Source organism: Ananas comosus, linkage group 12, assembly GCF_001540865.1.
Source record: "Ananas comosus cultivar F153 linkage group 12, ASM154086v1, whole genome shotgun sequence".
Taxonomy (NCBI): Eukaryota; Viridiplantae; Streptophyta; class Magnoliopsida; order Poales; family Bromeliaceae; genus Ananas; species Ananas comosus.
In genome coordinates, this window is record NC_033632.1 from 2220525 (window position 1) to 2236721 (window position 16197).

The 16197-nt window shown below is 37.9% G+C and overlaps 3 protein-coding genes across 4 annotated transcripts; 1 reads left to right on the forward strand and 2 right to left on the reverse strand.

Annotated features, from left to right (window-relative positions):
• LOC109718112 (mitochondrial dicarboxylate/tricarboxylate transporter DTC-like) lies at positions 221-3796 on the forward strand. Its single transcript, XM_020244131.1, has 6 exons — positions 221-428; positions 638-721; positions 1261-1322; positions 2185-2546; positions 2864-3078; positions 3379-3796. The coding sequence occupies exons 1-6, from the start codon at positions 306-308 to the stop codon at positions 3433-3435; spliced, it is 903 nt and encodes a 300-aa protein (XP_020099720.1). The 5' UTR covers positions 221-305; the 3' UTR covers positions 3436-3796.
• LOC109718111 (protein MALE DISCOVERER 1-like) lies at positions 3988-10752 on the reverse strand. 2 transcript variants are annotated; one of them, XM_020244129.1, is made up of 12 exons: positions 10275-10751; positions 10052-10184; positions 9112-9183; positions 8733-8876; positions 8534-8662; positions 7899-7957; positions 7110-7568; positions 5982-6172; positions 5576-5708; positions 5322-5479; positions 5050-5238; positions 3988-4515 (listed from the first exon to the last, which is right to left on the reverse strand). In XM_020244129.1, the coding sequence occupies exons 1-12, from the start codon at positions 10369-10371 to the stop codon at positions 4255-4257; spliced, it is 2025 nt and encodes a 674-aa protein (XP_020099718.1). In that variant the 5' UTR covers positions 10372-10751; the 3' UTR covers positions 3988-4254. The 2 variants fall into 2 exon arrangements, with proteins under 2 accessions (XP_020099718.1, XP_020099719.1); XM_020244130.1 differs by lacking the exon at positions 9112-9183 and having other exon boundaries at positions 4255-4515; positions 10275-10752.
• On the reverse strand, positions 11171-14689 carry LOC109718038. The gene is made up of 5 exons (XM_020244030.1): positions 13778-14689; positions 13206-13289; positions 12361-12423; positions 12140-12232; positions 11171-11511 (listed from the first exon to the last, which is right to left on the reverse strand). The coding sequence occupies exons 1-5, from the start codon at positions 14645-14647 to the stop codon at positions 11503-11505; spliced, it is 1119 nt and encodes a 372-aa protein (XP_020099619.1). The 5' UTR covers positions 14648-14689; the 3' UTR covers positions 11171-11502.

A 16197-nucleotide genomic window follows, 5' to 3' on the forward strand; every position in this document is an offset into this window, starting at 1 on the left:
CTTCTCTAACTAATGTGTTTCTTGCACTGTAATTTCCAACTTAGCAACAAAAAAAAATTTCTATGAAATTCTCGTCGCGGCATTCATTTATTTATTTAGTTTAAATTGCCAACACCACGAGATGACGACGCAGAGCTGTTAGTTGTTGGTCTACAGATGACGTGGTGGACCCGGTCCACTTAAATTTCTCACTGGGGTGCGGCAGGCTCGTAAAATTAGCCCTTCGTGTTCGTTTCCTCCGCCTCTTCCGAAACCCTAATCCCTCGCCTACTCTTCTTCGCTTCTCTCTCTCTCTCTCTCTTCCAATGGGGGAGGAGAAGCCGAAGAGCTCGCCCCCGAGGGTTTGGAAAACCGTGAAGCCCTTCGTCAATGGCGGCGCCTCGGGGATGCTTGCCACTTGCGTTATCCAACCCATCGACATGGTCAAGGTATAGTATCTAGTCGACCTAATCATTCCAGATGAGGAAATAATCGCTCTCTAGGGTATTAATTTGTTCTCGTAGAGTTGCTTATTTAGGGATTTATCGCTACGATGCTGGATTTTTCTCTGAACTTTTGTTTACATCCCAGTACTCGGCGCTCCTTTGTTTATGGGAGCTGTTATTAATACTTCTACTTTGTTTTTTCCTTTTTTCAGGTTAGGATCCAGTTGGGTCAGGGATCAGCACTCCATGTCACTAAGAACATGCTTGCTCAAGAGGGAGTTGGTGCTTTCTACAAGGTATGATCTTCCTAATGAATTTGAGCATAATGTTCCTATATATATATATATATATATATATATATATATATTGGTTTTAGCTATTTGTGGCACTCCTTATCTTAGCTTGATTTTATAATCATTAATATTGATGCACATAAAAGAGAAATCGAGTTTGAGGTAACCAAAACGGGTTTTGGGGTATAAAACCATCATAGGTGGAGCTAAAACCATCATAGGTGGAGCTTTCTGTGTTATCAGTTTTCTTGAGTTTCTCTTTGTAAAACTCTTAACAGTTCGAGTTGAGAGCTGCTTATAATTTTCATGAGCTCCTTTCGTTATTTATTAAGAGTGAATTCAATTCCGTTTTAGACAAGGGTTAACATGAATAATCTCGTAAAGCTTCTTTTTATAATTTCAGCAATTCGTCTCTGTTACTGAAATACGATTTCATTTTAGTTGCTATCGCATATAACTTTTCTTTTACTTCTTTCAATTCGGTACTGTTTTCATCTTCTTATGTCCTTTTTTTTTATTTGGTGATATTTGTTCTGCTGCAGGGCCTCTCAGCTGGCTTACTGAGGCAAGCTACATATACAACTGCCCGTCTAGGATCCTTTAGGTAAGTACATGTTTTGTTTAGTAAATTACTTATTAAAGAATGTTCTGTTAGATTCCATGTTGGGAAACTTGAGAAATGCATTACGCAAGAATTTGGCACAATTGGCAAGGTGGTAGTCCACCAACTGAAACCAGCCTAACTTAATGCTATCTTCATGTCGGATGGTTGGCGTTGGCATATCTCCACATTATGCATCTCTAACCCAATGTTTTGTCGCATTGACCCCTCCCCCCCCTTGAAGCCATTTGTGTGAAGAGACAAGCTTGTTCTGAAATGTTGATATTGTGCACTGTAGAAGCAACTGCATAATTATAACAAGGCTATATGATGTAGGTGATGCAGTTGTTTATAATTTGACAAAGCTCCAATACTTTTAAGGTACATGGGTGGCAGTTTTCCACCTGTTTCGGAACCTATCCCAACCAAATCTGATTTTGGTCAAGTTTGGGTCACGTAAATCAGGTTGGATCTGAGTCAATAGCTGTTAACCTGGAAAACTTTTCAGGGTAGGCTTGGTTCAACCCCATGACCTAATGCTGGTCGTGGTACCTGTATTTTGGGTCAAGTTGGGTTGGATCTGGTCTGGTCAGATAAATGTATATATTGAAATAAAACATATCTGCTGCGGTTAAATGGAAAAATATTTGGTTATAAAGTGTTCTCAAGATGATGGGAAGTCCCAACAGTTTTACTTATAAAATTAGTGAACCATGTTACGCTGTAAATGGATCTACATATGAGTTGATTGGAGATGTTTGAGCATGCTGATTTGATAAGTTGATAATACTTCTTTGCTTTTGTTGTTATATCGCAATATGCTGATTCGATACACTCAGTCAGCAAGTGACTTTATTTTGGTTAGGGTTTTGACAAACAAGGCAATTGAGGCTAATGATGGGAAACCACTGCCGCTTATCCAAAAAGCTTTTATCGGTCTAACAGCTGGCGCAATAGGAGCATGTGTTGGTAGTCCGGCTGATCTAGCGCTCATCAGAATGCAGGCTGATGCAACTCTACCACCTGCGCAACGGAGAAATTACAAAAATGCCTTCCATGCTCTCTATCGTATTGTTGCTGATGAAGGGGTTCTGGCACTATGGAAAGGGGCAGGCCCCACCGTTGTGAGAGCCATGGCACTAAACATGGGCATGCTTGCTTCATATGATCAAAGTGTTGAGCTCTTTAGAGATTCACTTGGCTTTGGAGAAGTTAGTACAGTACTTGGTAAGATCTTTAATGCTCTCCGGCGGCTATGTCAGATTTGTTTTATTCCTCTCAAAAATTTCCTTATTGAGAGTTTCAACAGTTTCGGAGGTGGAATCTGGCGAATGAAACGCCAAGTGAACTTAAAATAGGATACGTAAAGCAGAAGTTTTGAATTACTGTTAACTTAGAAACTCCTCTGAACACTAGACAAGCAAAGATAAAGGCAGCACACATTACAATTTGCAAAACTTGTAGATTAAAAAAGAAAAAAGAAAAAGGAAAAACAATCACTAGATTGTTGTAAATCTAATGTATACAATGCTGTTATCTTGCAGGGGCGAGTGCTGTTTCAGGCTTCTTCGCTTCGGCCTGCAGCTTACCATTTGACTATGTGAAGACCCAGATTCAGAAGATGCAACCAGATGCCAATGGCAAATACCCGTACACCGGATCTTTCGACTGTGCTTTAAAGACCTTAAAGGCTGGTGGACCTTTGAAGTTCTACACTGGCTTCCCTGTCTACTGTGTGAGGATTGCTCCTCATGTCATGGTAAACATGAAACGCCCGCTCTTATCCCATTTTCTCTTGACTTCTATGGTTGCTTCTTTACTCTAAGAAGCAGTTACAACCAGTTTGGCAAATAGAATTTGTAGCTTTTGCTGCATCGAAGAAGCTGAATATGACCTCCCAAGTCTCAAAAGTGAAAGTTCTAATTTGAAAACTTCTGTTGTTGCCGCATAGAGAAGCTGTAGGGTAGATATTAGCTTAAGCTGAATTTATTCCCATGTGTCTGTGAATTCTTATTGGTTCTTTTTCTTTTTGTTTCTTTTTTTTTTTTTTTTATAACAGATGACTTGGATATTCTTGAATCAAATCCAGAAGATTGAAGAGATGGTGGGATTGTAGGAGCTTCAAAATAAGAAAGCGTCTCATTTTTTAGCTTTTCTGCTTGTTTATAATAAAATTATCTGTTTCTGAAACTTTGGCTGGTTTTGATTAGAAAATATTTAGCCCATAACTCTTGGTTATGGAGCGTGATTTTGGGAGTTGTAACGACTAACCCTTTAGTGGTGTATCTGGGATGCATTCCCAAGTGATTCTTTTAGGATATGATACCCATTGTACATATGATTGGTCGCGAGGAATTCTACATCTGATTAGAATTTGTCAGGTTGAATCCGAAGCTGATCTCGGATAAGTAAATTTGAACTTGTTCTCAGAGTTTCAATTACAACAATATAGTAAATAAAGTTGTAGTTGCTTGCAATTTTGTTCTTGTAGCTCTAGTTTGGATTATTCAGTCTCGCTGGATGATACCTTCTTAAGAGAAGCTTCAATAAGGAGCGTATGCTGCTGCAGAGCGAAGTCTGTCGTGCAACTCCAATATGATGTTTCTTATATTACCACTGTATTAAACACTACTGTATCAAAACATCACTATATTAAATAAACACTATATCCATTTTAAAAGAGCCAATCAGGCTCTATGCTTAAAGAACCTGTACTATTGATGTACAAAAACGAATGCACATTACTTGTCTTATTACATATCACAGTACATACATTAAGCAAATAAATAACAATACACTTGACATTACTGAAATATTTCATAGAGGGATCAAAAAGAATAAGCAAATCAAATGACACTTGACTTTACGGCAAGAAACAACAGCTGTTGTATGAATTCAACTTGTATTAGCCCTAGAATTGAACACATTTCCGGATTTAACTTGCTTCCACTGAGAGGATCTCGAGCTCGGCCCACCAGAGAGGAGAAAGTCTTGGGGCTGCCGCCTCCGGAGAGATAGCTAACACTAGCCTCAATTTAGAGGCGATTTCTCTCATCGTCGGCCTGTTCCTCGGATCAGGATGAATGCACTCTTGAATCACCTCGCAAATTATTTCTAGCTCTTCATCCTTGTAGTTTTTCAATGTCGGATCGACCAGGTTCTTGATGTTCCTTTTGTCGTTTAAGTACTCAGTAGCCTGTAATTTAGCAAAACAAATTGGATATCATTGCCAAGGATAATATGATTAGAAGTAGAGACTCAATCTAGGAATTTTGCAAGCAATTAGTGAAGAAGTGGGACATCAGTTACAAATTAAACCCTTTTTAAGGTTTGACCTTTATATTGATTATGTCCTCATAGTTTCAATTCTTACTATTTAGTCCATTTATTTTACAGTTTGAAAACCGATGCCATGTCAGCTTCATCATTGAGATGACAGATCTTTTAGATCTTAGGTGGGTTCATTTTACATAATTGGCTAACAGAAGGACTTAATTGTTATGAAAAACAAGCTTAAGGGACTAGATCAAACGAAACTTTGAAGACAACTAAAATCGAGATCAAAACATCTAAGACTAAACTATAAAGTGGAGTCCAAGGAACATAATCATATTGGTTTTTTTGCATTCACCAACCAATGCACCAGTAAATTGCTGTTTCTATTTTCGCACGGCAGTTGAATCAGATAAACTAAAGGGTAGTACAGTACGAAGGCTTGTGGGGTCTTTACCCAATTTAGGAGGGAACCTTGTTCTTCAGAATTAGGAAGCTTTCCGGAAATAATCTCCAACAAAAGTATCCCAAAACTGTAAATGTTGCATTCAGGATCACCCGTAGGTACTTCAGACGGATCAGCTTCATAATCACCAAATACATTTTGTTTCGCAGCAATTTCATTCCAGATACTTATATCAGCCATCTGCAATAAATATTATTAGTATTAAAATGAATAACCAAAAAGCCCAAAAAAAAATTTTAAAAAAGATTTTAGTATTGATGTACTTTGGCAGCGTAGTCATCAGTCATGAAGATTGTATTTGATTGTAGATTGGAGATTGCGACAGGTGGTTTAAGTTCATGGTGCAAGTACTGAAGACAATATGCTGTGCCCATTATAATCCTCATTCTTTCACCCCAGTCTAGATGTTCGAATTCTTTAACTGCAAAAAGTACGTTCATCAGTATGTTCTTTAGATTTATTTTTCACGCAAAATAAAGAAAACATAGGGGGTCCAAGGGAAACTATGATCTCCTACTGTGTAGATGCTCAAATAGAGTTCCGTTGGGAGCATATTCGAACACCATCATCCGCATAAAGGGCTCGTTCTCCTCACAGTAACCAATAAGATTTATGAAGTTCTTGTGATTTATTCTTGATAACGTATCTATCTATTCAAAAAATAAATTGCAAAAGTATTAGTGGGCAATGAACACAACTCCTGCATTTAATATCCCTGCAAAATCTGAATTCTGATATATGCTCTTAAAAAAAAAAAAAAAGAAAAGAAAAAGAGTTATACCCTTGCACTTAAAAAAAATGTCCATTTTCAGAGATTTTTTTTTTTTCCCAAATGAAGGGCATTTCAATACATTTATTTAGATTTTACAGGATTCTATAAGGAAAAAGGATAAAAATGCTAACAAGAAAATAAAACAACAAACCTTCTTCCTGAAATGCCCCTCTGCACGCTTCGACCAATCTTTAGCTGAAGCAACAACAGAAGAGACGACAGCAATCTCAACTCCATTGGACAATGTTCCTTTGAAAACGGTGCATTTGGGAAAAGTACTAACGATGTTGCTGAAATCCTCGCAAGCAGCTTCAAGCTCCGATCGGTTTAATTTTGGAACACCTGCGTATCATCAAAGTCGTGTGACACTGTTTGCTTTTTCATATGAAATACTAATAGAACGCAGCAAAAGAAGAATATGATACTCCCATTATATCGACTTCTGCTATTTAAACAGGCCTGTTTAATTAAATTTGAACCACAGCCTGAAAGTTGAAAGTTATGAGGATCATAATAATAAAACTGTTTTCAACAATATTAAGATGCAACTCAGAACAGCAAAAGGAACCATGGCCTAATTAATAACAAAATATGAATACATAGAGAAACCCTTGTGGATTTGCAGTACGCTTTCCTCTTTCATTCATCACCATTCCTCCACTCTTGAGGACATTAACACTCAGAATAATTGGAAGGTGATCCCTGAGCTTTTGACGAGTTGTGACTTGGCCCCTCTCTTTCAACTAAACAATTTAGTTACCAAACTTATCTAAATCACTGCAATACCATTCCTGGTTGCCATTTACATTTCTTTAAGTCTGCTAACAGCTATGCATATAGAGTAGCAAACATAAAGATTTTGGATGGTAAATAAACCTAGGCCAAATACAACAGAAATTAGTAGGTTAAGGACAAATCTATTTAAGCGAAAGACTATTACCCATACATATCACCACTGTCCCATGTTTGACTCAATTGATGAGTAATTCTATAGGCACCTCAGAATACTCCAGATTATACAGATGGCAGCTATTGATTGGTTCCTACTCAAGTTTGACAACGAGAGGACATCAACTTTGATACCCTAAACCGCTCACTAGCTGACACATATATAAAATGAACTCGCTAACAACATACTTGTATTACTTAATTATGATAAATATTTGGATGATAATGTTTATCCTGTTATTAATGTTTTGCCATGCGTGAACATGTTTCATACAAATGTGGACATGCAAAATACCATACAGGCGGTGGAATTCATATTAAGAAGGTTCACCTGTTACGAATGCCTTCTGCAATTGACCACTTAGGCCTGTCTTCCACGGACCTATGGCCGCCTGTCCCTGCCGACGGAACATAAATAGCATCCCAGCTATAGTTGCTAGTAATGCAATTCCAGGAAGTACTAAAAGATATCCCAATTTCTCCAATTTTTCATCAAATAAGAAATGATTTCCTTTTGAATCGTCTGGTTTCGAAGGTATTGTGGGGAGCTGTGGGATGGAAATTAGAGCAGCAGGCATTGAATTCAATGAAGGAATATTCCTTGAACTTGGAGCTGCAGGGAATGAGCCGCTCCCACTAGATGGTACAGAAAAAGCTTTTGGGGGAGGCAAAGGAGATCCATTAGTCCCCGATAAAGCTGGCAGATTTCTGGCTTCTTGAAGAAGCTCACGACGGACAGAACCTTCAGCATTTTGCTGTAAATTTCTCATAACATGTGGCTCATCGGGACCTGTGAATTGTTGATACATAAGAAAGCATTTAACTTCCCTTGGAAACAAATACAAGTGTCTTGGGAACAAGATGCTTCACTAGTAAGTAAAAAGTTTTGGTGAAGCCAAATTGAGTTTTTGCCCTTCAAGAGTACAAGGGCCAATCCCTCTGCTGCTGTAGCAAGAAGTTGTTGAGAAAATTTTAACTAAAAGATTGTTAGTGCTTCTTTAAACACCTTTGTTCAAATAGCATTTTCCATAGAAGCTATGGCCAATCTAAACCGAGCCCTACTGTCTAATACTATGAAAGTACTGTAAATGGTAAATAGTAGTTTGAAACACATACTCACCTGGTAAATTAACACCACAATTCCCTTTATTGCTATTTGATGAAGAAAGGGACTTCAGCCTATTATAAGAGGGTCTCTGTTAGCCGAAGAACTAAAAGATTTTATAAAATAAAGAGCGAGTGTAAGCAGGGAGAAAATTTTAAAAGTTTCCAATATTGAAAAAAAACAAGTTGTCCGTAAATTATGCCAAAATTTCTGTGGATTTGCAAGAAACATGTAATATGGATAATGCCGGAGCAGCTTGATCTCCTACTTTGCTAGTAAATAAATGATGCTGAAAAATTGGCAGGATATAAAAAGTATCGATAAATCTATTTCATTGGTGTCCGCTTCGAGTGGAAAAGTTTTATTTTCGACAGTCGTGGAGTTTTAAGCTTTCCAATGAAAAAAAAAAATCAGAAAATTTTAAATAATCAGAAAAAAATGTTAGACAATATGAATACCCTTCATGACATAAATATTTTAATAAATCAACTGATTCGTTAAGATGGCTACAATGCAAATATCACTGACATACAACTTATGAATAAGCATAAAGCATAAAGTATATACTGCAAACTGCAAAGTTTATACTGCAAACTGCAGGGATCTACATTAAGAATTTACCATATAAAGATCAGTGCAGTCTCTTTTACCTGCAGCCAACTTTTCTGTTTGAACAGCCAAATTCAGTAGCTTCACCAAGAGGCAAGCCAACATTTCGATCTCCATTACGCATCTTATTTGAAGCCACACCAACTTGAAATTTGTTGTCGCAGAGAAAACTGATAATAGAGAAGGATAAAACAATAAAATCCATTCAGAACATAACAAAGTGAAAATTTAAGGACTTACAAGTGTTTGAGTGATGGAATTTCCCATATTTCTTCTGGAATTGTGCCACTCAAATTATTATTGCTCAAATCCAAGAGTTCAAGACACATTAATTGCCCGATCTCCATAGGAATTACTCCACGGAATTCATTTTTAGAAAGTACACTGCAAAAGTTTTAAAACATTATTTTTCACATAAAAATCAAATTCACGATAGTAGGTAAACTTCTACTTTAGCTTTATACTACAGAACCAATCTTAGCATGTTTGAAATATATCTTCTGAAAAAAAAAACCCATGTTTGATACGTCCTTTCGCGAAAAACATAAGTCCCCAATTACAGCAGACGAGTATAGATTTAATTTCTAAATTCAATCAGATACAAAATGCTAATTCTTACAGAGATTTCACGTGACTAAGTTTTCCAAGCTCAGGTGCAAGGGTTCCTCTCAAACCCAAACCTGTTAAGTTTCTGAAAATACAATCATGTCAAAACTTGGAATATAGAAAACATTAATAAAACAAGAACGAGCCTAATCTTGGCAATTCAATTGTTAACAGAGAATCAATGTACGCCAACGCATAAACTGAACTGTGGAAATAATGATAAAAAATTATCAAAATTGGTAGAAAATAAAGCAGTTATTTACATGTCAAAGTTACAAACAGTGCAAATAGTCATACAATATAAAATAAATAATATAAAATAAATAACTTGTCCAACTATTGAAGCTAAAATTTAAATGCATAGTCCTAGCCTTAGACAAGTTGGACCTTTTTTTTTCTTTTTCTATAACTAAACATTATAATCTTCTTTAGGCTCATAAACCAGTTTATGCTACATTAACAAGAACTAACAGAAGTTTATGCTACATTAACAAGAACTGACAGAAAATAAGATTCTGATCTGTCCACCTCATCCTTTCCATCTAACAAAATGGTTCAACCGCGAAAACTGGCCACCTAAGCAAATTTGGCTCCAATGATAACTTCTGAACCTTATAGATGAAAAGTTTCTCTATTAAATTATTGTAAGCTTAATTTAGAAAAGAAGCCTCGCAATTGGTGGGGGAATCATCACAGGACTGTTGATCAAAAACTTGAAAGATATATACACTCCAATAGACAGATTTTAAGCATCAGATTGCAGCTAAAAGTGATTTATTAATGACAACAGGACACAGAAATCATATACAATTCAATTATGCCTATATATTTGACCAATTTATATCTCTGAACTGTTACTGTATCCTTGTTTATACAATGTTGATCATAAAGAGGATCTGTAAAAAAGACAAAATGAGATCGAAAAGACATCAAAACAGGCAAAGTGGACTTACAAAATCTCTACTTTACCATCAATGCATCGAACACCGGACCAATCGCAGGGGTCGGCGTCCCTCCGATCCCAATTCTTCAGAGCTCCATAAGGATCGTCCTCCACTTTCGCCCGGAATTCCAGCAAAGCAAACCCTAGTTTGCCCAATTTTCCCCAATTACCTCAACCAAATCACTCGGAAACGAATGCAGAGATAGAGAAAGAGGGGAGCGTTTCCCACTCACCCTCGAGATTAAGCGCGGCGCAAGTGTTGGCGACGAGGCACAGCAACAACACTCGGGAGAAATGAAGCCCTAGTAGCCGGTGCCGTCGCCGCTTCATCGCTCTGCTGATGTCCCAGGCCACCGTGGACCAAGGAACTCGAAGAGCTCGCCAGCGTTTCCTCTCTCTCTCTCTCTCTCTCTCTCTCCCCTCCTTCGCTAGGAGCTCCTTTTTCTTCTTCTTCTTCTTCTTCTTCGTCGTCGCTGCTCTATCCCTAGGTCGGCGAGGTGGCGGTCGCCGGCGGCGGGAAACGGGGGAAGATTTTGGCGCGCGAAATCGTGGCGCGAAGGGGAAGGGGTTGTGGGGATGGGGTGAGCATCGGTCGGGGTGAGGAGCAGCGTAAGCGTCGGGATCGGGGGAAGGACCACCATCTCTCTCTCCCTCCCTTCCCCACCCCCCCCTCTTATCTCGCGAGCGCGCGCTTCGGAGTTTGAAGCATTGACTTTTTCGCCCTTTCCGCACCCCTTTCTTTCTAAAATAAATAGCTAAAAATGTTTCATTTCACTTTTATAGTGAGAGCTTCGGTTTGTTATAATAATTTTTATTATTATTATCTTTTGCTGTTATAGTTAAATTATTTAGCGAAATTTTATTTAAGAGAAATGTTTCAGATCCCCACCCTTCAGATTTAACGTCGATATATGTGCACATAAATCAAATCTAAATCTTATAAATATCACATCCTCAAAAAATATTAGACAGCTGGTTAAGAACTCAATGATTCTTATATGAGATTCTAAATTGGCAATGGCAATCTCATTGCTTTTACATAGTTTATATTTTTTTAAAAAAGTAATTAGATTCAACCGCTAATTACCCATTTGTTAATTTTAGATTAACAATTAGTGACTAACGTAGAGAATCAAAGAGAGGATAATTGAGTCAAATTGGCTTACAATTCAAAGGATCTCTTAAAACCTTTTACGGACCTGAGATAACATGAGACATTAAAACTCTACAACTTCAGTATCTAGAATACTTTGGTATCCTTTTGCCAAAGAGCACATTAGTCATTAGATTAATGCCTCAAACAGGTCACTCTAACATAGGATTGAAGAAGACACATGAGCCACCTCTAATAGTATATACACAAGAAGAATATGAGATGACAGTAGGAGCCCTCAGCTAATATATACATTGATCTTCGCTGATTTCGTTCTGAAAATTGCAGGATCACCATTTTCTTCATCTTTAGTTTTCCTGCATACCAACAGAGTGCAATACCCAATCAGTTTGTATCCATTTGTGTTACATGATTTCCCTCAAAACTCAACAAAGCTACCGAAAAGAACAAGAAACATATCAATCATGGATCTGAAAGCAATTAGCGCAAAAATTTTGCCAAAGAAATTTAAAAACCACGGTTTTTCTGAATGTAATATTTTGGAAAATTACATGGGCGCAGAATGAATGGTAAGTGGAGAAGCTTATTTAAATGGAGTACAGGGTTCGTCAATCAAGAACCCTAGCCATTTATCATTGTGAAAGTTAGGATCTGTCTAAACTATCAATCAAAATCAATTTTGAGATGACTACGATCCTTAGGTGGGAAAAGATCCAAAAACCGTTATTTTATTGGTTTCCAGTTTTTTCAAATAGTAATAGCTAACAATACAGTAGCTACACCAATTATGCGAACATCAATTCTAAGAGATATCAAGTCTCAAGCAACTCAAACTTTTCATGGAAATAAGTGATAATCTCCAGAGATATGAGTCGTTTCAATTTACCCAACCGGCAATTTTAGGGATTTCATTATAAGAGATATCACACTTTCAAGACTTCTTCAGAAAAGAGCTAAAAAAAGGACCTGTGCAAAAAGCTTTACCTTTAACAAATCATTTATCTGGTCTCCCTTACTAGTCTTGAGATCCTCAGCTAAATCATTAGAAAGCTCCTCTTTGTTGTCACTGACTTCTTTCTGATAGCGAAATTAGACCAGATATCAGAAAATCCCACATATGTGATACAACACCAAAACTTTCATAATAGCAACTTCAAAAGAATTGGTAAAACACTACATGAGATTGTATTTTAATAAACACATACATTATGCTGCTCAGTGCTCTCCTTCGTTTCCACAAAATTAGTCGAATCCTCATGACATCCCTCCTGTCAATTTTCATGCATCTTAGTAAATGAATGGCACATCATAATAAGATAGATGAGCTTTTGTTTGAATAAAACTAAAAATGGAAACATTCACATCAGATCATGTTAGATCTATATAAACCATGCTGGTTGATTCTCTAATACAAAACTCAGATATAAAAATGCTCTCCATTCACGCAAGAGGTTCATAAAAATTCCTTTATGACAGTAAGGATAGATTCATCTAAGCCTTCTCCCAGCAGCATGAATCGACTAGGACAGGCTGCATATAATACGAGAGCTTAAGAGACATGCAAAATTTTATGACCGACTAACAACGCACAAACATAAAATCAAACACTAAACAGATTTTCCTCGAAAGCTGCAATTTGCGAGATCGCAATAATTCCTTCTGTTTATGGCCCAATCAAGCTTAAGCTAAATGAACCTTAATTTGTGACAAATTGTACAAGATGCAGGCTAGTTACTACATTATCTTGTAGGAGGAAAATATAATAAGTCCGCATGCTGGACAATGCATCGGCGGTTAGAAGCAAGAGGAGAAGGTAGTAGCCATCCATTCATGTTACCTTCGACGTTATTGGAACAGCTGAATAGCTAATTGAGACAAAATTAATATGGTATCACAAAATAATGCTGCTACAATAAAAATCACACGTGGATTTAGACTTTATCCTAGATAATTTTCATGCATTATACAAAAGATGGTTTTCCGTATCACTGCACAACAGATAATTATGTCGACAGTAGGAATCATTCATGAAGGTATTTTCAGTCCAAACCTTATTGGTAACTTCTTTAGGAATCTCTTCTTTATTCCCAGAAACTTCTTCCTGACTCGACGAATCCTTTTTCTCTGTACCTTCCTGCATTATGTAAATGCGGTCTTACTAATTACAACAACGAAGAAACTTAATACTTCATTACATAAAGTGTGCCTGTTTGACACAACATGAGTCTCTGCAGAATCCGTTTTTGGAAGAGACCTGTTTGAAAATGGCTTTTTCATTAAAATCCCCGCTTCAGCCTTCGAGAACCAAAATCTGAAGTGAATACCTAGAACTCCGAAAATTTTGATTTTACTAACTAACATTACGCTTAATTTAATTTAACTTTCTTTCTGTTGTATTGTCCGCAGCATTTTATCTTTCTTTATGAAAATTCTATAACCTGGTAGAATATTCTCTAACTTGATGAAATGTTGTCTTTGCGGCTAACTGAAACTTTCAAAATTAATATAACCTAACAAAGTCAAAATTCTTGAAGTTGAAACAGCAATGTCTGAATACGATATATATAGTTCATAAAAGGTCTAAATATGTTTTCACCAAAAAAAGAAAAAAAAAAATCTCACCTTTGCATTGGCTGCTTTAGCCAAGGACTGACCGAGTGAGTTGCCGGCGTCGAGCACAATGCTCGGCAGCCTCTTCATGTCCCAGCCGAGCACGCGGCACACGGCGCGGGCGAACGCCCGGTGCGCCCCTCTCCGTCTCGTCTTCGAGATCGAATTCGAGTGCTGCACGAGCCCCACGCAGCTCCCGAACCTCTTCCCCTTCTTCCCTATCCCCTCGCACACCAAGCACGCGAAATCCCCTCTCTCGCAGTTCCTCTCGTAGTACTGCCTCAATGCCCCGTTGCTTTCAAAGATCTCGAGGAAGAACTTGAAGCTTGTCCCCGACTGGCCGGATTCGTCCTCATCTACGTCCCTATCATCATCGTCGTCGTCTTCTTCTGCATCTTGCTCCTCCTCCTCGTCGTCGTCGTCGTGCTTCCTCTTAGAGAAGAAGCTCCTGGATGCTTTTACGCCGTTGTACTGCGCCAGGGTCGCGGCGGCGCGGGCGAGCTCCTCTGCTGAGGGGGGCGGCTTCTGCGGCGGCGGCGCCCCCGCTGCGGCGGCGAGGTCGGCCCAGGTCTCCGGCGAGGGCTTCGGATCGGGCTGCGCGGGGCAGGGCCATTCCTTACCGGAATCGAGCGGTGGAGAGGAATGAGCTGTCTCGCCATTGCCGTGGTCCCATTGCTTCCTCTTCGTCTTGTTCTTCGCTTGCTTCTTGAAGGAGGAAGAAGGGATGGGGCGGAGACTAAGGTTTGGGTTAGGGTTAGGGTTAGGGTTAGGGTTAGGGTTTGGGGAGGGTGGGGGGCCGAGGTGCCAGAGGGAGTGGAGATAGCGCACCTCGTCGGCTCGCACGCGCTCCGGGTGCGACGGGGGTACGCCGCGGAGGTCCATGGCCGATCACACGGACGCATGCGAATAGGGACAAAAAACCAAAACACGAAGAGGGGGAGAGATATGAAAAAAGAAAAAGACGTAAAAGGTGACGCTATGCGTTAACGAGTCCCGGGCCGGATTGGGCTCGGATCGGGCTTGATTACGGGCTGGATTGGCTTGAGGCCAATAGACAATTTTTAGCCCACCCACTCTACAGGCCTTGTACTTAGGGACGTCAATGGGTATCCGAATCCGAATCCCAACGGAGCGGATTTATCCGATGTTAAATGGATATGATTTCGAATATGAATATTAAAAATAAAAATCCGACGGATATTGATTTTGACTGTACCCGACTAGAATCTGAACCCAACCCGAACCCAAACTTATTTTACATTATGTATAATACGTATATAAAAATTTGATGTTATATTTGAATTCGTATTTTAAAAATTTAGATTTAATGCAATATATTTTGAAATATTAAAAAAAGAATTAATTGTTTCGAGTCGGATTTTCGGGTTCGAATTCGGGTTCGGGTATCGAATTTTTGGTCGAGTTCGGGTTTGGATATGAATTTTTAAAATCCGTCGGGTTGGGGTTGACATCCCTACTTTTACTTCTAGATTCCTTTGGATGTATAAACATCTCATTCAAAATACTTCTTTGATTTATTCAAAAAGTATATATATATATATATATAATACTTGGTAGATTAAAAAATACCAAAATATTTAGAATAGACACACATACCTAGCAATCAAATCATTTTTTTAGAAATAAGATAAATCGGCTTGCAGATGAAATATGATACTCTACAAATTATGAAAATCATGATCTTTCAAGAAGCAGAAAGCAAACTCCTTACTTTTAATTACAAAAAATTTCTTATACCAAGAAACTTATCTTCAGATAGTTTATTTCGACTTCCAAACAAAGTTCTTTCCGTTCGTTCAGCGGAGTGAAAGAATACTAAATTTAAATCATACTAAATTTACCCTTTTTTTTTTTTTTCCTTCAAAATGTATGGAGATCGGGCCGTCTCATCAACTATAGGCCATTTTGAAATGACCTCCTCAGTTTTGTTATTTATTTTTAATCAACTGTTCTTCAACTTTTAAAATTTTAAAGTGAGTGAATTTAGTGACTTAAATTGATAATATCATTGAGTTTTTTTGCTTATTTCATCTTTAATCAGTCATTTTAGCAAATAAAACTGGAAATAACAGCAGATTAATTAATGAAATCGATACAATTAACAGTTACTAGGTTATAAAGTATTAGGTTTACTAAAATTTTTAATTTTAACTAACTAGAACTACTCAAAATAAAAATAATTTAGAACTAAAAAGATGTTCACACCATAAAATATCATTGAGGATATTATTCTATATTTCGAAATGACCTGTGTATAACTGAGGAGGTCTCAGTACGTACATATATATTTACCCCCACCAAAAAAACATTAAAAAAAAAAAATTACTGTAGTAGAGGGGATGCCAAGCTGGCTATATATATATATCCAACTTTGATCTCCCAAAACAGTGTAAACTTTTAAACAGAGGAAT